Source organism: Anabrus simplex, chromosome 1 (assembly GCF_040414725.1).
Source record: "Anabrus simplex isolate iqAnaSimp1 chromosome 1, ASM4041472v1, whole genome shotgun sequence".
Lineage (NCBI taxonomy): Eukaryota > Metazoa > Arthropoda > Insecta > Orthoptera > Tettigoniidae > Anabrus > Anabrus simplex.
Window position 1 is genome coordinate 586,621,003 of NC_090265.1, and position 24,734 is coordinate 586,645,736.

General features: G+C 38.5%; 1 protein-coding gene across 2 annotated transcripts in view; it reads left to right on the forward strand.

Moving 5' to 3' along the window:
• Nup154 (nuclear pore complex protein Nup154) overlaps nucleotides 1-24,734 on the forward strand; it is a 324,740-nt gene that overhangs the window by 241,474 nt on the left and 58,532 nt on the right. For both annotated transcript variants that reach the window (XM_067144924.2, XM_067144923.2), the window contains exons 21-22: nucleotides 9,583-9,672; nucleotides 14,297-14,528. In XM_067144924.2, the coding sequence (XP_067001025.2) occupies nucleotides 9,583-9,672; nucleotides 14,297-14,528 (322 nt within the window). The remainder of the gene's footprint in view (nucleotides 1-9,582; nucleotides 9,673-14,296; nucleotides 14,529-24,734) is intronic.

The following is a 24,734-nucleotide window of genomic DNA, read 5'->3' on the forward strand; positions in this document are numbered from 1 at the left end:
ACTTTCACACGTAATACTAGACACAGGATCATAGTTGCATGATGCAGAAGTTTTTATCTATGCAAATTTCCTTGCTCAAATTCTTAAGGTTGATGAAAATGATGATGAATATCAATCAATCCCAAGTACAATATATACAGCTAATTTGTTACAATTAATTGAATTCAGGACAATAAGAGTGGTGTCAGTTTTTTAACTGATGGAGTAGAGGAGATATAGGATAGATATTAAAGCTTTCAATGTGTGGATGTCCCATTTAGTAATAATTTCATTCTGTACCCTGAAGTCTCTCATCATTGTGGCTAACATGAGCCCTATGACCTAAATGTCTTCTAATGGCTGAAATTTTTAAGTTTAAGAACTGCTCAAAATTGCATTGTGTTGGATTTTAAAAAAATCATAGTTAGCATTGTTGGTAATAAAAAAGGAATGTATGTACAGTTGCATTGGTCCCTGCTGAATGGAAGGAATTTTAATAATACATTGATCACTGTAAGGTCGAGTTACAGATAGATCAATAAACTATTACAATTTAAATTTTAAACTCTTGGTAGTCCAATAGAATGTTAAGTAAACAAACCACTGTGCTTCTCTTTGGAAGTTTGTGTACAATATTGGTTGGAAAAGAGTTATAGAAAGGCATTCAGCAGTTGGGGTTGAAGGTTGTACCTGAAAAAGTAAGTCTCTTCATCTCATGATAGACAATTCTTGTGAATGGTGGGGAATAACTTACCACTGGAAAAACAAAAGGAAGTTCAAATTCAGTGAAGGTGATGTACCTAAGTTGTGAGTTGGAATGATCTAGTTAAGCACAGAAGAACCCTGTTAGAGTAAAATGTATACAACCCGTATTAACACATTGCGGATGGGAGGCGAGTTAACTCGTCTTCACGGGACTCATGTTCGGTGACATCTGTCAGAACTTCTGAAAGTACCTGGCGGTCAAGGTTACTAGAATCTCGGTGTTGAAGCTTTTGTTTATTCCATACTAGCTTTGCTTTACATTCCTCTTCTGTTTTTTGATTTATTTGCTAAGTTTTCCGACCTCATGTGTACATTGTTCAAGGAGCCATGTGGTGGGTAAGATGGCGCTTCCCAGACTGAACACTAGTTTAGACGCAGACAATATTTTTAATGAATTATATGCAGATAAGTATTCGAATTGCCCCATTGATGTTGACGATCACAAGTTCGAAACTGAAAGCTATTCTGACAAAAATGTCTCGGGGGGGGGGGGATAATAATGATGTATGCCCTCCAAAATAACGTTAAGTAGTGGCGGTCGAGAACGAGGCTGAAAGTGATGCTGTGAGTGATGAATGGGTAGAAAATAATATTTCACCGACTTGAGAGGATTTCCCAGGAGTTCTTGGCATAACGGTAAGACTTGATGAATCACAAAACATTGACTCTGTAGTAGGACTTATTTGTTGTGATGATTTCTTTGAACTTGTTGCTGAGCAGACGAACTTGTACCGAGCTCGATAGCTGCAGTCGCTTAAGTGCGGCCAGTATCCAGTATTCGGGAGATAGTAGATTCGAACCCACTGTCGGCAGCCCTGAAAATGGTTTTCCGTGGTTTCCCATTTTTCACACCAGGCAAATGCTGGGGCTGTACCTTAATTAAGGCCACGGCCGCTTCCTTCCCACTCCTAGCCCTTTCCTGTTCCATCGTCGCCGCAAGACCTATCTGTTCGCAATTATTTATTATTTTCCACCTAGTCGATACAATGATTGCTTAAGGCAATTTAATGGTTAAAAGTGGTACATGTTTCGTATTTTATCAACATCTTCAGCCACATAACACTGTTTAGATGAAAAATATATAAAATTGACAAAGTAATGCTTAAAAGGAAGTGTCCTTAAAATTAACATAAGATTGACAACATTAAAACAAACAAAACCTCAAGAGAAAATATATAAATTATTACTACAATTGAAAGCAGTTGTCAAGGAAATACTTGTACAATATTCCATAGAGAGTATGTCCTAAATGATTATTCTTTTCTTAATAATTCATGAAAAAAGGTCAAATTATAAATTATAAATTATACAGTTTATAGGTAATTGTCGAAATGAAGAAAACCAGATATCACAATGTGGTTCTTATTATTAATGCAGATGAAAATATAACCAATTCTTAGTTGTCAATTCTTATTAAGCCTGCTTTCCTTTGGAACAGTAACTCCTGTCATTCTTTCACAGTCTTGTGTCTGGTGTAATATTGATGATGCGTTCTTCCTTGCTCTTGCACCCGAGGAGGTGAAGGAGCGGGGTTTATAGGTGTGTCAAGAACCTCCTTGCTGCCACCTATAGCTTCAACTGAGGAGGAATAAGTTATAGGGCTATCTGTAGATGGAGAAATTCCAATTCTTTTTTCGTGATCTTTCTCAAGCATTTTCAAATATACTAGAATTTGATAATATAAAGGATTCTTATATTCTACAGCCTCATTAAGGTTATCATTTTCCTTTATAAGTTGGTCTAGATGAATGTATAGATCTTCATATGTGTTCATTAAGCTGCCCTTCTTTAATTTCTTTATGATGGTCAGGTCTTGTTCTATGTTGGTAAATTTATGACCTGTGCCAGTCATGTGTGATCCCATAGCTGAGAATCTTCTATGTTTTTCATCATTCACATGTTCCAAATATCTAACTTCAAAATTGCGGCCAGATTGTCCTATGTATGTATTCTTGCATTCAAAGCATGTGAGTTTATATATTCCCGAATCAAAAAATTTACCAACATAGAACAAGACCTGACCATCATAAAGAAATTAAAGAAGGCCAGCTTAATGAACACATATGAAGATCTATACATTCATCTAGACCAACTTATAAAGGAAAATGATAACCTTAATGAGGCTGTAGAATATAAGAATCCTTTATATTATCAAATTCTAGTATATTTGAAAATGCTTGAGAAAGATCACGAAAAAAGAATTGGAATTTCTCCATCTACAGATAGCCCTATAACTTATTCCTCCTCAGTTGAAGCTATAGGTGGCAGCAAGGAGGTTCTTGACACACCTATAAACCCCGCTCCTCCACCTCCTCGGGTGCAAGAGCAAGGAAGAACGCATCATCAATATTACACCAGACACAAGACTGTGAAAGAATGACAGGAGTTACTGTTCCAAAGGAAAGCAGGCTTAATAAGAATTGACAACTAAGAATTGGTTATATTTTCATCTGCATTAATAATAAGAACCACATTGTGATATCTGGTTTTCTTCATTTCGACAATTACCTATAAACTGTATAATTTATAATTTATAATTTATAATTTGACCTTTTTTCATGAATTATTAAGAAAAGAATATTCATTTAGGACATACTCTCTATGGAATATTGTACAAGTATTTCCTTGACAACTGCTTTCAATTGTAGTAATAATTTATATATTTTCTCTTGAGTTTTTGTTTGTTTTAATGTTGTCAATCTTATGTTAATTTTAAGGACACTTCCTCTTAAGCATTACTTTGTCAATTTTATATATTTTTCATCTAAACAGTGTTATGTGGCTGAAGATGTTGATAAAATACGAAACATGTACCACTTTTAACCATTAAATTGCCTTAAGCAATCATTGTATCGACTAGGTGGAAAATAATAAATACTTAATTGTGAATCTATTGAAGTGCGATACGGACCATGAAACTGATTTTATGTAGACCTATCTATGTCGGTGCGACGTCAAACAACTAGCAAAAAAAAAAAGAAAAAAAAGACAAACTTGTATAATTAGCAAACTGCATCATCACACAAAATATCCCCTGAGAGGTTGAAGTGGACTGATGTAACTAGTAGTGAGATGCAAAAATTTTTTGCTTTGTTTATATTGATGGGGCAGGTAAAATAATTCATATTGGGGTGGGTGTTTACGAGCCTCTTCCAGTTCATCCTGTCCATCCACAGCTGATGTTCTACCTTTTGCCTTCAATTTACATCACATTTGGCAAAGTCTTTGAAAATTTGCTTTTCCCAACTATCACGAGGCCTCCCTCTGGGCCTCTTACCAACAACATTTCTTTCATAGTATGCTCTTGGGGTCTTAATTGGAGCCATCCTTCTCATATGTCCATACCATAGTAATCTGCTTAATTCTAAGGTTTCCAATAGGCTCCTGTCCATTCCAAGTTGTTACCGAATACTTTCATTCCTTATTTTGTCTCTCCTTGTCTTTTGGAGACATGACCGAAGGAACTTCATTTCAGTGGCTTGTAGGCGACTTTGTGCAGATCTAGTCAACGTTGCTGCTTCCAGTCCGTATGTTTGAATTGGTACAAGATATGTTTTGTACAGCGTGAGCTTGCAAGCTTGGGGAAATGAGTCATCCCAAAGTAATTGACGAACGGAGTGGTAGAATTTTGGTGCAGCTTGTATCCTATTGCCTATTTCTTGGTTTATGGTATTGTCAGAAGAAACGAAGCTCCCTAAGTATTTGAAGTAATTGATAATGTCGTCTACTTTATTTTGCACTCATAGGATTTCAGCTCTTCACTAAACTAATGGTTTTAGTTTGACTGATGATCATTCCCATTTTTTCAAATTCTTCTTGCCAAAGATCTATCTTAGCTTGAACGTCTGCTTCTGTCTCACCCCATAGCATAAAATCATCAGCAAATACAAGTGCATTTGTTGTCTGATCCTTCGTTTTCACTGCTTTTATAACCTCATCCATTATAGTAATGAAGATAAGTGGTGATAGACAACTACCTTGTTGGACTCTGCTCTTGGTTTCAAAACAGTGTGACCTGCCTCCTTGAATTTGCACATAACTCTTTGTCTCTCTTTGTAGTTGTTTTACTCATGCTAACTGCTGTGCATTATATTAAGAAGGATGAGGATAGCCTGAGGTGAACGCTGTTTACATTATTTTTTTTTTTTAATTATTCAAAGACCCTTAATCATGTCCTGTACTGAATGAAAACTATATAGTATAGAAGCCCTAGCACCCCTCTTAAATTTAGTGGTGTATCTATATTAGATGTTGCTCGGCTGAGTGCCTCAGATGGTTGAGGCACTGGCCTTCTGACCCCAACTTGGCAGGTTCGATCCTGGCTCAGCCCGATGGTATTTAAAGGTGCTCAAATACGTCAGCCACATGTTAGTAGATTTACTGGCATGTAAAAGAACTCCTGCGGGACAAAAATCCTGGCACCTTGGCGTCTCAAAAAACCATAAAATGTAGTTAGTGGGACGTAAAGCCAATAACATCATCATCATTATTATTATTATTATTATTATTATTATTATTATTATTATTATTATTATTATTAGCGTATTCTCCCAATAATGGAAGACGTTAAGCAAACAACTCAATCAAGCTTTCTTTGGGTTCTTCTTGTTCTTCCAATAGGCTTTCATTCTCTCTGAGAAGGCTTGTTTACGTTCTTCCGACCATTTCGGTCTGCACTGTTTTTGCTTTGGTTGCTCTGATGTAACTTCCCACTTGTTGACTTTGTGTCTGAAGGTGTCTCTTTCTAAAATGTCTGTTGCACATATGTTTGCGTTTTTGAGGTCCTTTCGAAGTTCATCCAGCCAAGGTGTTGAATTCTTAAGTGAGCTAACATAATTTAATATTCTTTTTGACAGTCGATTTTCTGGTAATCTTGTGAGGTGTCCAAAGAATTTCATTCGTCTTTTCTTAATGTCAATTTCAATGTTTGAAACTTTTTCTGTTGTTTTGATTGATTGTAGCCTGTAACCATCTTGGGTATATCTTGCTCCTAGGATTTTCCTGATGATCTTCCTCTCTTGCTTTTTTATTTCTTCTAATTCTTGTTTACTGTTAAGTGACAATGTTTCACTTGCGTAAAGGACTGTTGGTTTTATGACTGTGTTGTAATGCCGAATTTTTGTCTGTCTTGACATGCATTTTTTGTTGTAGATGTCTTGAACTAACCCTAATGCCTTCTTGACTTTTTGGAGACGGTTTTGCTGTGAGATCTTCTCAAGGCCTGTCGGTTCGATGAATTCTCCGAGGTATTTAAAGTACGAGACCCGGTCGATTTTACCGTATTTTGTTCTCAGGCTCGTGATATCTGTCTTTGAACAGAAGAATTTAGTTTTCTCAAATGAAATCTGTAGTCCCACTTTTTCTGCAGATTCCTTAAGTATCTCAAGCTGCTTGATGGCAGTCTCCTCATCCTCTGTTAAAATCGCCAGATCATCCGCAAATGCAAGGTATGGTACGTAGAGGTTGTTTTTGGGAAAGCCCAATCGGATCGGTTTCCAAGATTCATGTTTCTTGAGTTCCTTCTCCCATTCTTCCATAACCTTGTCTAGGACGACGTTGAACAGAATTGGAGAGAGTCCATCACCTTGTCTCACATCTGTCTGAATGTCGAAGGGTTCTGAAATTTCTCCCATAAATTTCACTTTAGATTTTGTGCCCGTTAGTGTTTGTCTTATGAGTTCTAGGGTTTTGGGATCTAGTCCTCTCTCTTCTAGAATTTGGAATAGGGAGGGTCTGTCTATCGAATCATATGCCTTTTTGAAATCTACAAATGTGCATACTGTCGGCTTTTGTCTGAGGGCTCGTAGTTTAAGTATGGTTTTGAGGTTGAAAATTTGTTCTGGGCATGACCTGTTTGGTCTGAATCCTGCTTGAAATTCTGATAATTTGGGTTCTAATTGTTGTTGTGTTCTATGCAAGAGACAGGCTGATAGTATTTTGTATGTGACTGATACAAGTGAGATTCCTCTGTAATTGTTTACGTCTAACTTGCTGCCTTTTTTATGTAGTGGATGGATTAGAGCAATCTTCCAGTCATCCGGGAGCTTTTCGGTTTGCCAAATGTTTTGGATTATTTGTGTAATTTCTCTGAGTGAATTTGGGCCTAAATTTTTCAGAAGTTCAGCTACAATTCCGTCTTCCCCTGATGCTTTGTTGTCTTTAAGTTTCTTGATATGTGAATAAATTTCTTCTTGAGTTGGTGGTGACGAATTTTCCGGTATGATTTCTGGCTGTACTTTCGGGAATCTCTTTTTGGGTTCTGGACAATTTAAAAGCTGTGAAAAATATGTAGCTAATTCTTGGCAGTTTTCCTTATTTGTCAGGGCTAGTTTACCATCGTGCTTCCGAAAGCAAAGGTTCTGTGGGGAATATCCTTTAATTTGGTTCGCAAAGGTCTTGTAGAAATCGTGTGTGTTGTAATTTTTGAAGTTGTCTTCAATTGACTTCAGTTGGACATTGACGTATTTCCGTTTATTTTGTCTTAAAATCTTGGATACATGCTTGCGAACTTCGAAGAATTTCTTCTGTGTTTCTTCTGATTTGTTACAATTGTAGTTTTGAAATGCCTTTTTCCTTTCTTCTAGTGCGGTCTCACATTCTTGATTCCACCAAGGATGTTTTGGTTTCTTGCGAAGAGGGATTAGGTCCTTCGCCGTTTCGATGATTTTAGTCTGGAAATTCTCCCAGCTCTCTGCAGGTCGTTTTTCCCATTCTTCTGAAATTTTGGAGTCCTTGATTTTGTGCAGATCAAATTTTGGAATCACCGATGTTTTCCTGTTGAATTTCCCTTTGGGTGTGAATTTAATTTTGATTCTGCTTAAATAATGATCCGAATCGATGTTAGCACCTCTGCGCACTTGCACATCATGAATTTCCTTTTGGTAATCATATGATATTGCCACATGATCAATCTGAAATTCTCCTAAATGATGGATGGGTGATCGCCAAGTTTTTTGCTTTTTGGGATTCTTCCGGAGTGATGTTGACATAATTTTGAGGTTATTTTGTTGGCATAACTCAATGAGGCGTGTGCCATTTTTATTGGTGAATCTGTGGGCTGGATAGTCTCCCACTGTCCTCCTGTATTTGTATTCCCTGCCAAGCTGTGCATTGAAATCACCGAGTAGAATTTTCACATCATTTTTAGGGATTTTGGCCATTTCTGTTTCAAGTTCTTCCCAGAATCTTTCTGTTTTTTCAGGCTCCTTTTTATTGTCTCCATTTGTTGGCGCATGCACATTAATAAAGGTGTATTTTTTGTTTGTATGCCTGATTCTTAAGGTCATAAGCCTATTGTTGATGGGTTTCACCTCTATTACTGAATCCAAAACTTTTTTGTCTACACAGAAGGCCATTCCTAACAATGCTGCTCCTTTACCAATTTTCTTGTTTGTTCCACTTTTGAAGATCCTATAATTATTGTAATCCATCATTTCTGAATCGGTGAAGCGTGTTTCTTGCAGGGCCAGAATTTGGATTTTCTGCTTTGTAAGTTCTGTTGTGAGATTGTGCAGTTTTCCTGTTTGAATCAGTGTCTGAATGTTGAATGTGCCAATGAAAGTGTGAGTCTTTCGTGGAAGTTTATCAGAGCACTCCGATTTGCTCTCTCGTATTCGCCCAAGCTCCCCAGAATCCGAATGCTTGGTTGCCACTTTAGAGTGGGTGGATTGTCCACCTGGGGTAATTTTGTCTTTACTTGTACGAGTCATGTCTGCTTGTAAGCAATCTTCTAGCTTTCGCTAGTGGTGTAGAACCAGGGATTGTTAGTTCCTGGAGCATATTTACAGCCGCACCTCTGGTGATCAGACGCTGACCACTTGCCGCTTGCTACAAGTCAGACGCAAAGTGGATTTGATTCGGTTCTTCCGCCCTCTCTGCCATTGGGATATGTCCTCTTCTGCCGTCGAGGCCGTTGACCATTTCTCTTTTTACCTCAGTTGATCCGCGGGTGCTTATTTGGCTAAGCCTTATTCACACCTCTCCTGCATATCTACAGGAGCTTCCCCTATCAGCCATATGGGACGCGCCGTGTCGGGGTTGAGGGCCCCCTCCCCAGTGTCTTACGCAGGGTTATGCCTAGCTCCTACTCATTTCAGAACCAGACCCCCACGTAAGCTGACCGGGCACGGTTATTATTATTATTATTATTATTATTATTATTATTATTATTATTATTATTATTGTTGTTGTTGTTTTATTATTTATTAGATGTATTTGAAGGTCATCTCACCTGTGAAGTGAAGCATGAGAGATCGAATGAAATGATTAGGTACTCAGGAAACCTTTTAAAGACTTATGCAGCTATATAGTAATTGGTTGCTTAAGAGAGGACCAAGTTGAGTAGCTTTACAGGTTGGGTCATGTAGCTGTCAGCTTGTATGCAGGGGGTAGTAGACTCAAACCCCACTGTCAGCCACCCTGTAGGTGGTTTTCCATGTTTTCCCATTTTTACACCAGGCAAATACTCGAGCTGTACCTTAATTAAGCCACAGTCACTTCCTTCCCACTCCTAGCCCTTTCTTATTCCATCAATGATAGAAGACCTCTCTGTGTAGGTGCAACATAAAGCAAATTGTTCAGGACGTGATATGTTGACACCAGAAAGATAATATCTTCAGTAATATTTTCACATAGTATCCATTATGCACACTGCCCTGAAAATCTAAAATTATAATTATATTGAAGATGTTTAATAGTGACTAAAATTCAAATATGTCTTTCTGGAAGCTATAGGATTGGATTTTCTTATATTCCGAAATTTAGAGTATTCATAAAATTTACTGTATTTCCTTTATGTAATAATGTTCATGATATTTTCATCTTATTGGGTTTTTTCAGATTCTGGACGCAATCACTGCAAAGCCCGAGACAGTTCAAACAAGAGAAGCTATTGCTCAGCTGAACTCCAGTCTTATAGATATCACTGAGGTAAATACTTCTAATTTTTGTGTGTTCATCTATCTTTCCATAGCAGTGTATAGTAATGATTTCCAGTCCTAGTAATTTACATGCCATTTTGAGAAGAAAACATTGGTGAAGGTATAGCTGGTGTGGGAAGGGGGGAGTGATAGAAAGAAGAGACAAAGACAAATTTGAAGATTCAAAAGGACCACATCTTTACATCTTCATACACTGCTCTCTTCAAATAAATGGACTCTCTCATCAACCCCGGTTCTTCTATATCCATTTCGACAACCTCGTTTCTGCTTTCCAGCTTCCTCAGGAGAGTGGAAATCACCACTCATTGAGGAGCCATCTTAGTAGATCTTCAATCTTGATGTGGAAAGTGTAACATAATGAAGAAAGCTGCATGAATACAGGAAAGGGAAGAGACATGAGATAAAGATGAATTATTTTCTTTTTGGAGTACCATATTCAAAACTGGACTTTGGCAGTCATATTGGCTACATCACCGCATTGATGGCTGGTCGGAAGAGAGCTTTTGAGGAAAGGCCAAACCACTGACGTAGACTTCTCAGCCATGAGATACTTCTTTCTCAGCCACATCTTCATATATCTTTCCTTGCAGAATGAAATGGAGCAGACCCTACTTCTCAGGGTGTCGCATCACAGAGGCAAAGTATGCAAGTTTCTGGGTCATGACAATGTTCATTAACTCTTGTTACTTTCTCACCTGTGTCAAAATGTTGTTTCATGTCTGATTTACCTAGCTGATTCAGAGTACCACCTAACTGTCAGAGAGTGGTCCCAATTCTTACTGGCAGAAGACTCGAGGTAAGTCATCTTTTCAACTATGGAGAGGTCTTCCTGCCACCTGCCTCCAGCTACTTGGTCACGATCATGTATTTGGTCTTTTTGACATTCAGCCTCAATCCAAACTTCTCACATGCTACAATATTTAAAAATTAAGAAGGTTCCTCCTATTCAATACAAAGATATTTATTAATGTGAAAGAATCACATATCGTTCAAATGTGGTACTAGTTTCAGCACCAGATATGTGCCATCATCAGCCACAAAGTCAAATCGGGCAAACACAGTAAAACCCTAAAACAACTTTACACACACTATAACATCTGCATGGATGAATATGAAATATGACTTTAAAACAACTTTAAAAACACACTATAACATTTGCACAGATGCATATAAAATAAAATATGGTAGATGATGTTGCATTCCATTTAAAAATCCGTTAAAATGATGATTCCGTTGTCGTATACCCATGGCAGTTTGTCCAGCTTATATATAACTTTAGTTTTCTAAAACTGTTAAATTATGCTGCGAGGTTTATTGTCATATGAAGTTGACACTATGTGTGTTCTGTAGTTGGTTCCGGAAAATAGAACTAATAATAGGACCTCAGAAATTATACATAATTCAACATCAATCAACACCTCTAACAGATTTTCCAAATCTGGAATCTATAGATTCAAGTGTATTGACTGCAGCGCCTCCTACGTGGGACAAACAGGATGCAACTTCATAACCAGATATTCAGAGCATGTCAACGCGGTAAGATATAACAAGTTTTCTGCTATAGGCCAACACATTCACGACTCTAATCATAAGTTTACTGATATAGAACATGATTTTGAAATACTTCAAATAGCAAACAAAGGGCCAATTATGAACATTGTCGAAAATTGTTTCATTCATTGCGATCAATATTTCAACCCTAACTATAATTTAAGTGAAATTTCCGAGAAAACTAATATTCTTTACGATCTCTTAATTAAATGGCTAAGAAATATCAGACCACCTAAAAACAAGTCGATCTTTCAAACCATACGCAGTACATATCCACATCATTTACCCCCACTACCACATCCTTCCGCTCCACCTTAGCTCCATGACAGTTGCTCCGCCTCTACCCCTCCTCTCTCCTCCCTTACGCCTCGCCCCTTAACCTTATAATTGCATCCATCAGTCCAGCTCTGCCCGCCGATCACTCAGGCTGCTCAAGGTGAGTTCGTTTCTAGTATTCTCTGGGTTTTTCTAGACTTTTCTTTTTGATCTTTCCTTCCGATCTTTTGCCTAATTCGACTTCTAATTTCTTCCCCAGGTTCCTCAACCCATATTGAAGTGGGAATTAATTCTTTGGATCTTACCAAGTTCATGTTTACGTTTATTTTCCGGAACCAACTACAGAACACACATAGTGTCAACTTCATGTGACAATAAACCTCGCAGCATAATTTAACAGTTTTAGAAAACTAAAGTTATATATAAGCTGGACAAACCGCCATGGGTATACAACAACGGAATCATCATTTTAACGGATTTTAAAATTGAATGCAACATCATCTACCATATTTTATTTTATATGCATCTGTGCAAATGTTATAGTGTGTTTTTAAAGTTGTTTTAAAGTCATATTTCATATTCATCCATGCAGATGTTATAGTGTGTGTAAAGTTGTTTTAGGGTTTTACTGTGTTTGCCCGATTTGACTTTGTGGCTGATGATGGCACATATCTGGTGCCGAAACTAGTACCACATTTGAACGATATGTGATTCTTTCACATTAATAAATATCTTTGTATTGAATAGGAGGAACCTTCATAATTTTTAAATATTGTAATCCCACTTCAATACGGATCATGAAATTTCTAAATATGAATAAATTCTCACATGCTGTCGTAGGACAATCCAGTAGCCTGCATAGTCAATTCTTCCAGGCTATCAGCAAACACCGTGGTGTCATTTGCATTCCGAATGTTGTTAATCGCCACTCCATTGATGTTGATTCTATCTTTGCTGTCATTGAGGGCTGTTTGGAATATTTGCTCAAAGTAACAATGGAAGAGTAAAGGCAACTATATACACCATTGTCTCACTCCCCTTATTTGAACCTCTTCTGTTATGCATCCTCGATTCTGACATTGGCTCTTTGTTTCCAGTAGAGATGGACTCTGGGTCCTTATTTTCTCTGCCCATGCTTTTCTGGACGTCAATCACCATCTCATGCTGAGCCTTTGTCAATGCCTTTACAAAGTCACTGAAGCACCCCAGCAGCACTGCACAAAGGCCTGAAAGTTACAGCGAGCCTCTCGCATTCCATCCCCATTCCGGAAACCAAATGTGGGTGCCATTGTTGTATCAACCGCCTGGCATAAAGGATGCAAAAGAGGAGCTTCTCATTTGGCTGAGGGTGCAGTGTTCAGAACACTCTTTCACCCTTAGTATCTTCAGAAGGATGACTTGCTGACTATGTCTCCTCCTTTTACTGCTGTGACCTTGGTGTTCGTGTCTCTCATAAGAATGGTGAGGGATGCATCACGTCATTATAAAGTTAGTCCAGTTCTTCATCCTTTGCATTGGATGTTGGGCTGTATAGTTGAATGACTGTGATGTTGAGAGGAGTCGCTTGTGCTTGCAGAAGAGTAGGCCTATCCGAGACAGGCACGAAGGCAACTACCATTCATTGACTTCCTTCGAGATAAGGAAGGTGATGCTGTTGTGGATGTTGTTGCTGGTTTTTTTCTCCAGAGAAATAGCAACTATGTCCAACACCCATATACCACTCTAAGGCTATCACATCTCAATGATACAAAGAACTGAGATGTTGAATCTCCTCATCTCTTTAATTGTGTTCTCCAGCTTCCCTTTATACTTATTTTGGATGTTCCATATTCCTATATTAAATGGTCTTGATTTCCATGAATATCCATTTGCTGATCAGATTCTTAACACATCTGACTCGTTGGGACTCTTATTAAAGTTCACAGCCATACGATTGTCCTGGGAAAAGTGTAGTGTGGCGGTTTTCCATTTCCTTCCACACTGTTGTTGGTAAGCAGTATCCATGGATTCATTTGCACCACTCCATGTCCAGTCCAGAACTTGTGATAGTGATCTTCTCCATAGTGATCTTCTCCAGCCAATACTGGGAAGATAGATTCTAGTGGAATTACTTCCACTAAAGGGAGCGTGTGTAAGACAGGTCTTTCAAGAAAGCCCCTTAGTAAGTGTTGATGCCTGCCCTTCTGATGAAGCTTCTCAATTGAATTTTAGTTTAACATTTCGTGTTTTAGATTTTCGTGCCACGAGTAGGCCTAATTTTTGTAAATGGCTGGGCCAAGCTCTAGGCTAAATAATTCTGATGTTTTGGATTATTTAGATGCGTTAGACGATGTCAGTGACTTTATAGCCGATAGTGATTCGGATTTCAGTCCAGGCTCATTGGCTGAATGGTCAGCGTTGAGGCCTTCGGTTCAGAGGGCTCGGGTTTGATTCGCGGCCAGCGAATAGAACATCACTGATTCACTCAATGAACTAGTGCAGTGGTACTTCCTACCAGTGATAACAGCACGTTATGCAGTATTTGGAATGCCTGATTTCACATTAGGAAGGCTGCTACTTGAGAAGTTGAGATCTTTATTTCAAAATTCAACCAGAACTGCTTATTGGATGATCCAAGAAGTGGGTGCGTCAAGGAACGAGAACATTTCTTTGTCTCCATTTTGGACCAAAAATTTGTGCGATGCATAAATTATGTAAGGGTGTTAATTATGCAAGAAAATATGGTAATGGTTTGCTAAATATAGGAAATCCACCCAGTACCTTATATCTCTTATTTTTCTTTTTAGTTATATGAAAAATATGCAGAACCTTTCCAACTGTGGGAGTGCAAGCTTGCCATCATCCATTGTTCAGGTCACCATGATCCAGCACTTGTTGAGCATGTGTGGCTTAACATAATAGAAACAGAGCTTCAGAACTGTGGGTCACTACGTGGTAACAGCAAGATGGCTGTGATCATGAGCAAAGTTAAACTTCTTTGTCAGGAATATGGCCTCTTACCACGATGCATCCCAATACGTAAGTATATTTTTATTTTCGTATTTCATTATGTATGCTAATATTAGAGAGAAAATTTGTGAGATTTTGTATGTCGTTTAGACCTTGTAGGGCGTGTGATAGGGTCATGTTTTCAATCAATCACTGCTGATCTGCATTTGGGGCAGTCACCCATTATCTTCATATTGTGTTCTTTCCTACTTTCAAAGACACCATTCAAACTTACTCATCTACCGATGTCCTTTCATGCCATCTCTCCACTGACAGCTTGGAACATACCACCAATACTTGGTTCGTTATTGGACATTATAAATTTTCCAGCTAACTCATTCCTGGTTGCCAGCGTTTCACCCCATTGTACTAGATTGAGCTCATCAGTTGGTAAATAGCACACCTACCAAGACGCATGGCTAGTGCATACCGTGGAGGTCACTGTGTAGGCTGCTTGGAACCACCGTCAGTGCCAATGCACTATGAGAGACTTTGTCTCATTTTGAAAAATTGATGCCTCCCTGGCCATCAGATGATATAGATGTTGATTCCCATAGGGAAAATGAGACAAAGTCCCTCATAGTGCATTGGCACTGCTGGTGGCTCCAAGTAGCCTACACAGTGGCCTCCATGGTATGCACTAGCCATGCATCTTGGTAGGTGTGCTATTTACCAACTGAAGAGCCCAATTTAGCACACTGGGGTGAAATGCTGCCAACCAGGAATGAGTTGGTTGGAAAATTATAATGTCCAATAACGGACCAACTATATTGGTATTATAAATTTACTCATTCGGGACAAATATTTCAGGTTCTCTATGGGAATCAACATCTATATCAACATACCACTTAGTCAAGCAGTTCATCTCCATTCTCCCAAGTCCTCCCAGCCCAAACTTTACAACATTTTTGTAACGCTACACTTTTGCTGGAAATCACTAGTAACAAATCGAGCTGCTCTTCTTTAGATTTTTTCCAGTTCTTGAATCAAGTAATCCTGGTGAGGGTCCCATATGCTGGAACCATACTCTAGTTTGAGTCTTACCAGGGACTTATATGCCCTCTCCTTTACATCCTTACTACACCCTCTAAATACCCTCATAACCCTGTGCAGAGATCTGTACCCTTTATTTACAATCATATTTATGTGATTACTCCAATGAAGATCTTTCATACAGGGCAAGTTGGCCGAGCGGTTAGGAGCACGCAGCTGTGAGCTTGCATCTGGGAGATAGTGGGTTTGAATCCCACTGTCGGCAGCCCTGAAGATGGTTTTCCGTGGTTTCCCATTTTCACACCAGGCGAATGCTGGGGCTGTACCTTAACGCCACGACCGCTCCTTCCCATTCCTGGGCCTTTCCTGTTTTGTCAAGTATATACGCGTTGCATTAGAATCGGGGAATTTATAAATTTTTCGGAAATTATTAGGTTGCGGACCTGACAAGTTCGAGAAAAATGTGATCGCATTTTAGTGTTTTATCACCTCCATGTGGTCCGAAGCGGATCCTGCCTCATGATATTTGACTTCACTGTTGGAAACTCTAACCTATTTTCAATATCGTCTAGTACCTTGTTCATTATGGCTTTAGTAATTAAAAATATATCCTCAGACAACTCTAAAAAGTCTTTATTTCTTAGTATGGCTCGTCCTTGCTTTCTTCTGTTTATAGACAGACTTCATACAGCAGTAAAGCTTCAAACTTACGTCTTCTACATGCCTCCATTTTGAAATTTTAGCAGCTGTTAAGAGGTTTAACACAAGGCTGCTGCCAGGTTAATTTAACCTTAATTAAGGCCACGGCCGCTTCCTTCCAACTCCTAGGCCTTTCCTGTCCCATCGTCGCCATAAGACCTATCTGTGTCGGTGCGACGTAAAGCCCCTAGCAAAAAAAAATTATGTGTCAAGTCTCCTTAACAGCAGAGTTAACACTTAACATTCGTTGAAGAAACTGGGCCTGAGGAATTCCCCTCTTAATTATTACAGGGACAGATAAAATTCACCTACTCTAATTCTCTGAGTTCTTTTTTCTGGAAATATAACCACCCATTCAGTCACTCTCTTTCCTAGTCCAATTGCACTCATTCTTGCCTGTAGTCTCCCATGATTACCCTATCAAATGCCTTAGATAGGTCAATCGCGATACAGTCCATTCGACCCCTTCTGAATCCAGGATATCTGCTATATCTTGCTGGAATCCTACAAGTTGACCTTCAGCGGAATAACCTTTCCTAAACCCAAACTGCCTTCTATCAAACCAGTTATTAATTTTGCAAACACATCTAACATAATCAGAAAGATTGCTTTCCCAAAACTTAATGCAATGCATGTCAAACTGACTGGCCTGTAATTTTCAGCTTTATGTCACTTTATACACAGGGGCTGCTATAGCAACTCTCCATTCATTTGCTATAGCTGCTTCATGCAAGCAATAATCAGATAAGTACCGGTACTTCAGATATGGTACTATATCCCAACCATTGTCTTTAGCGTATCCCCAGAAATCTTATAAATTCCAGCTGTTTTTCTAGTTTTCAACTTTAGTATCTTACTATATATACTATAAATGTCATTGTTTTCAAAGTTCATTTTTAATAATTCTTTAGTATTTGTCACCTCCTCTATCTGGACATTATCCTTTTAACCAACAATCTTTACATACTGCTGACTGAATACTTCTGCCGTTTGAAGATCCTCACATACACACTCCCCTTGTTCATTAATGATTCCTGGAATGTCCTTCTTGGAACCTGTTTCTGCCTTAAAGTACCTATACGTACCCTTCCATGTATGATTGTCCATGTTTCATGTTTGTGGGTTACTTTAGTCACATCCTAGTTCGTGAACCATGGGCAACGGCTGAGTGGCCTAGTAAGTGGTCCTGAGAGTCGGGATACCAGTTGCTATGGAATGGGAGTGGGCATCTTGGACACATTCTGAGTCGTGGCCCTCCTTGTGCTCAGGCGGCTAGGACTATACAATTCACCGGTGGTCCATAACCCGTTAGAGGAGAGATCCTCACTTGGACTATGTGTAAGTAGGGTAGCATCCTGCTTCATGAATTTACCGAGCTCAGAACTTTTTAAGCAAGCCTCGGACCTATGGGAGTAATGGGATCCCACTCCCATTTGACAGGCAAGGGACTCCTTGGAAACAACTTGGCGAACAAAATGGAATTCGATGGGGAGCTATCAATATTAATGGGGCTTATGGAAGAAAGAAAGTAGAGCTGGCTGAGTCAGCAAAGAGGATGCATTTGGATGTGCTAGGAGTAAGTGATATTCGGGTAAGGGGAGATAACGAGGAAGAGATAGGAGATTATAAAGTGTACTTGACGGGTGTTTGAAAGGGAAGGGCAGAGTCTGGGGTAGGGCTCTTTACCAGGAATACCATTGCACGCAACATAGTTTCTGTTAGGCACGTAAATGAGTGAATGATGTGGGTAGATTTGTCAGTTGGAGGAATTAGGACTAGAATTATGTCCGTGTATTCACCATGTGAGGGTGCAGATGAGGATGAAGTTGACAAGTTTTATGAAGCATTGAGTGACATTGTGGTCAGGGTCAACAGCAAGGACAGAATAGTGCTAATGGGTGATTTCAATGCAAGAGTTGGGAATAGAACTGAAGGATACGAAAGGGTGATTGGTAAATGTGGGGAAGATATGGAAGCTAATGGGAATGGGAAACGTTTGCTGGACTTCTGTGCTAGTATGGGATTAGCTGTTATGAATATATTCTTCAAGCATAAGGCTATTCACCGCTACACATGGGAGGCTAGGAGTACCAGATCCATAATAGACTATATCTTAACAGACTTCGAATTCAGGAAATCTGTTTGGAATGTACGAGTTTTCCGCGGATTTTTCGATGATACAGACCACTATCTGATCTGTAGTGAACTAAGTATCTCTAGGCCTAGAGTAGAGAAAGTGAAATCTGTCTGCAAATGAATAAGGGTAGAAAATCTCCAGGACGAGGAAATTAGACAGAAGTACATGGATATGATTAGTGAGAAGTTTCGAACAGTAGACAGTAAGCAGGTTCAGGATATAGAAAGTGAATGGGTGGCATACAGGGATGCTGTAGTAGAAACAGCAAGGGAATGCCTAGGAACAACTGTGTGTAAAGATGGGAAAAGGCGAACATCTTGGTGGAATGATGAAGTGAGGGCAGCTTGTAAACGTAAAAAGAAGGCTTATCAGTAATGGCTCCAAACAAGGGCCGAGGCAGACAGGGATTTGTATGTAGATGAGAGAAACAGAGCAAAACAAATAGTTGTTGAATCCAAAAAGAAATCATGGGAAGATTTTGGTAACAACCTGGAAAGGCTAGGTCAAGCAGCAGGGGAAACCCTTCTGGACAGTAATAAAGAATCTTTGGAAGGGAGGGAAAAAGGAAATGAACAGTGTTTTGAGTAATTCAGGTGAACTCATAATAGATCCCAGGGAATCACTGGAGAGGTGGAAGGAATATTTTGAACATCTTCTCAATGTAAAAGGAAATCATTCTGGTGGTGTTGCGAACAGCCAAGCTCATGGGGAGGAGGAAAATGATGTTGGTGAAATTATGCTTGAGGAAATGGAAAGGGTGATAAATAAACACCATTGTCATAAGGCAGCAGGAATAGATGAAATTAGACCTGAAATGGTGAAGTATAGTGGGAAGGCAGGGATGAAATGGCTTCATAGAGTAGTAAAATTAGCATGGAGTGTTGGTAAGGTACCTTCAGATTGGACAAAAGCAGTAAAGGCACCTATCTATAAGCAAGGGAACAGGAAGGATTGCAACAACTATCGAGGTATCTCATTGATTAGTATACCAGGCAAAGTATTCACTGGCATCTTGGAAGGGAGGGTGAGATCAGACGTTGAGAGGAAGTTGGATGAAAACCAGTGTGGTTTCAGACCACAGAGAGGCTGTAAGGATCAGATTTTCAGTATGCGCCAGGTAATTGAGAAATGCTACGAGAGGAATAGGCAGTTGTGTTTATGTTTCGTAGACCTAGAGAAAGCGTATGACAGGGTACCGAGGGAAAAGATGGCCATACTGGGGGACTATGGAATTAAAGGTAGATTATTAAAATCAATCAAAGGTATTTATGTTGACAATTGGGCTTCAGTGAGAATTGATGGTAGAATGAGTTCTTGGTTCAGGGTACTTACAGGAGTTAGACAAGGCTGTAATCTTTCACCTTTGCTGTTCGTAGTTTACATGGATCATCTGCTGAAAAGTATAAAATGGCAGGGAGGGATTCAGTTAGGTGGAAATGTAATAAGCAGTCTGGCCTATGCTGACGACTTGGTCTTGGAACTTGAAAATAGGTGCAATGAGTATGGTATGAAAATTAGCCTCTTGAAGACTAAAGTGATGTCAGTAGGTAAGAAATTCAACAGAATTGAATGTCAGATTGGTGATACAAAGCTAGAACAGGTTGATAATTTCAAGTATTTAGGTTGTGTGTTCTCCCAGAATGGTAATATAGTAAGTGAGATTGATTCAAGGTCTAGTAAAGCTAATGCAGTGAGCTCGCAGTTACAATCAACAGTATTCTGTAAGAAGGAAGTCAGCTCCCAGATGAAACTATCTTTACGTCGGTCTGTTTTCAGACCAACTTTGCTTTACGGGAGCGAAAGCTGGGTGGACTCAGGATATCTTATTCATAAGTTAGAAGTAACAGACATGAAAGTAGCAAGAATGATTGCTGGTACAAACAGGTGGGAACAATGGCAGGATGGTACTCGGAATGAGGAGATAAAGGCTAATTTAGGGATGAACTCGATGGATGAAGCTGTACACATAAACCGGCTTCGGTGATGGGGTCATGTGAGGCGAATGGAGGAGGATAGGTTACCTAGGAGAATAATGGACTCTGCTATGGAGGGTAAGAGAAGTAGAGATAGACCAAGACGACGATGGTTAGACTCAGTTTCTAACGATTTAAAGATAAGAGGTATAGAACTAAATGAGGCCACAACACTAGTTGCCAATCGAGGATTGTGGCGACGTTTAGTAAATTCGCAGAGGCTTGCAGACTGAACGCTGAAAGGCATAACAGTCTATAATGATAATGTATGTATGTATGTATGTTGTCCATTATGCTTGCTATCATGTTGTCCTTAGCTGACTTTGCTAGATTCAATTTCCCAGTTTATTCCTTCAGTTTCTCTTTACTTCCACAGCCATTTCTAACTCTTATTTCTTTCCGGCTTGCATCTCCTTAGTCTGTTTATTTCTCTGTTATATATAGTGGATATTTACCATTCCTTACCACTTTTAAAGGTACAAACCAAATTTCACATTCCTCAACAATTTCTTTAAACCCATCCCAGAGTCTGTTTACATTATTATTGTTTACATAATTATTTACCATTTTCCACTGATCATAGTTACTTTTTTTTTTTAACTCCCTCCTGCCGGTTTTATCAGCCATATGGTACTGCCTAACAGTCCTACTTTTATTACATTTATTTTTAAGTAAGACATAAACAACTTCATGATCACTAATACCATCTATTACTTCGGTTTCTCTATAGAGCTCATCTGGCTTTACTAGCACCACATCCAGAATATTCTTCCCTCTAGTTGGTTCCATCACTTTCTGAATCAGCTGCCCTTCCCATATTAACTTATTTGCCATTTGTTGGTCATGCTTCCTGTCGTTCGCATTGCCTTCCCATTTGACATTTGGTAAATTGACATCACTCGCTACTGTCACGTTCCTTTCCGTATAGTTTCCCACATGGCCGATTATCCTATCAAATAATTCTCAATCAGCGTCAGTGCTACCCTTTCCTGGACTGTACACTCCAAAGACATCGAGTTGCCTATTATCTGTGAAGATGTGCCTTACACCTAGAATTTTATGTTTGTCATCTTTAACTTTTTCGTAGCTTACAAATTCTTCTTTCAGCAGAATGAATACTCCCCCTCCTACCATTCCCCTCCTATCTCTACGATACTCACTCCAGTTCCATGAGAATATTTCTGCATCCATTATATCATTTCTCAGCCATGATTCAACTCCTATTACAATATCTGGTAAGTATCTGTTAAATTACTTAATTCTATTCCTTTCTTTACAATACTTATACAGTTGAGCACTAACATTTTTATGTCATCCCCAATTGACTTCCACATCCCTGTACCCTTATCATCGCTCCCCTGAATGTACCTCCCTATAACCCTTCTAAACATATTTAAATGAAGGCCATCTGAAAGTGGATCCCTATATCCTACCCACCCATTAGGATTTAGAAATCTCACTCCCAGTTTCCCATATACCCACTCCATAGTCTCATTTAAATCCTCAGTCACCTTCCAGTCAGTATCCCTCCTGCACACAGTATTCCACTGATAACAATATCCGCTTCCTGAAACTTCACCCGTGCTGCATTTACTAGATCCCACACATCCCCAACTATGTTGTTACTTACACCTGCTTGTCTTACGTTGATAGTACCAACGTGAAACACTACCACCTTCTCCTTTCCCTCATCTTCGTCTACTTTCCTAATTCCTGGATAACACTCTACCCTGGTTCCCTTTCCTCCACACACTTTCCCCACATGTCTTAACAATGGAATCCCCCATGACCAGAACCTCAACACTAACTGCATCATTTGATCTCCTCCCCTCCTGGTCAGCCCTGTCTTTCCTGACAGCTGCAGAAGTTACTTCCGTCTCCCCTTTCTCCCTCCCATGACCCTGTTCCACCTGTCTTTTCCTATCCACTACTCCACATTCTTTCCTACCTTTTCCCTTCCTCCTACTTCCACACTTCTCAGCAACAGTTCCCAGTTCCTCATTTTCCCTCGGTTGTTCTACCTGCAGTGACTCATACCGATTTCTCACAGACACCTATCCTGAATTCTGATCCTGAATGGAGCCCTTAGCATGCAATCTCGTTCCCCTTAAAACGTAAGATCACCTGTCTTCTACAGTTCCCCCCTTTCCTTCCCATCCCTCTTTTACATCCACTGTATCCTGTACATTTTTTGACGGGGGCCTACTTCCCTTCCTGTCCTCAGAGAGAATAATTATCTCCCTCAAACTCTCCACAACTCCTCCCTCATACTCCTTAATGCCTGGCCACACCCACAGTTCCTACACTTGAACTCCTTAGCCATTTTTTACGGAATAATGAAAAGAAAAGGTAAAATAAAATAACTTCTGTGCAAAATAAAAATGAAAGGAAAGAAATATTGCTTAGGATAGTTCACAAAGATCACACGACAATAAAGTAATCAATATAGGCTACTACTACACTACAATACTATTTATTTATTTATTTATTTATTTATTTATTTATTTATTTATTTATTTATTTATTTATTTATTTATTTATTTATTTATTTATTTATTTATTTATTTATTTATTTATTTATTTATTTATTTATTTATTTATGTATTTATTTATTTATTTATTTATTTATTTATTTATTTAGCCAACATAGGACTACTTAGTCAGGTTTATGGAGATTTTCTTTCTTTTTGTCAGCCCAATACTGTTTCATCCTTTCTGAATATAATTTTCTTTCTGCTTCTGGAATCACTCTTCCTATTCTCTGCTTGTTGATTTTTGTCTGTAGTCTAGTGGGTTTATCTTTCAATATTGTAGCACTTGGGGAGTTTCTACACAATAATAATAATAATAATAATAATAATAATAATAATAATAATAATAATAATAATAATAATAATAATAATAATAATAATAATATAGGAATTAGAGAAATAATAATAATATGAATTAGGAAAATGAGCGTGAACACTTAATAATAAGAATAATATAAATAGGGAAAATAGAAAAATACCAAAAAATAAGGAGATGGGAAAAATATCTATGTAGCAGCGTTTTCACATCTAGGCTGGCAAATACGACAGTTGACTTATAAACATAACTTACAGGTCTAACAACGACAACTAAAGGAGGATTGTGGAACGGGAAGGGGCCCTATTAAGGTCTACGGGAAAGTGTGACGTTATCGGGAAGAAAAGGTTCACAACAATCACCCTCAGACTAATAGTTATTAACAAATGAAAAATACAAATTCAAATGAAATAAAATTAATAAATGGCAGAGTAGCTGATACTTAACTCACTAAAACAAGGATATTGAAATAGACATACAAAACAAAACAGCAATCCAATCAAGCTCTTCGGACACGAAACAAACTTTGACATAGAAGTTCATATTTAACTTACAGAATTAAAGGAGGCATCCTCGAAAGAATAAAAAATTAATTAATGTGATGTACAATACGCTATTCCAAAAGGAGTGTTACATTAACTTTTACTTACAAAATACTAAGCCTGAAAAAGGTTTGCCTCCAAAAACAACATGTTGCAGACTAGCGTAACAGCTAAGTCATACTGATGCTCAATTTAGGTAAATGTGGAAATCTAGGGGAAACTCCGGCACACAAAATAAAATTCTACATAATCACGAAAGTTACGTTAAGTGAGAAAGGTCCGAAACACAAGTATGAGTTTAAATTAATTATAATGCAATAACTTAGCGCTTACCGTGAAAGACCGGGGACCCGAGGCGGTACGGACGCAAGATGCGTCCACCCGCTGCAGTGATCCGAATTCAAAGACTCGGACAGTAAGCATCGCTCACACAAGTAGTCCAAAGCAGGAAATCGTGCGATTACAAATAACCAATAACAACACTCCAGATTGCCACATTCACCAATGAAAAATCCTAATATTTTGGCCAATAAGAAACATTTTTATTTTGGCCAAGGACAAGGATCTTCTAGAATCATCATTACTGCTGAATCCGCATATCAGCAGATATTACCAAATGACAGGAAAGGGGGACTTACACGTGGCACACCCTGCCTCACAATTTATGTATACAATTCGCAGAACAATGTACAATTTTAAACAGGAAATATAAATACCCAGATCTCTTTGAACATAAATCTTCTTCATACCCATCAGTTACAATAATTTAAAAAAAAACTTTCAATATATTCTTCAAGTTACATTAAAAAGAATTTCTTCTTCAAAGTCCAGAATGTCTTTACTTCATGCTTCTTGAAATTAATTTAAATTATACACAACCTTTTCAAAATTCAATAAAACATAACTACATAAAATTTAAATACAAAGATCACTTCGAAAATAATTCTTGCAATGTTCTTTTACAGTTCCAAATAATAGGTAAATAATTTCTTGATCTGTCCAGAAAAATAAAATAAAATAAAAATAAAATGGTTACATGACAAGG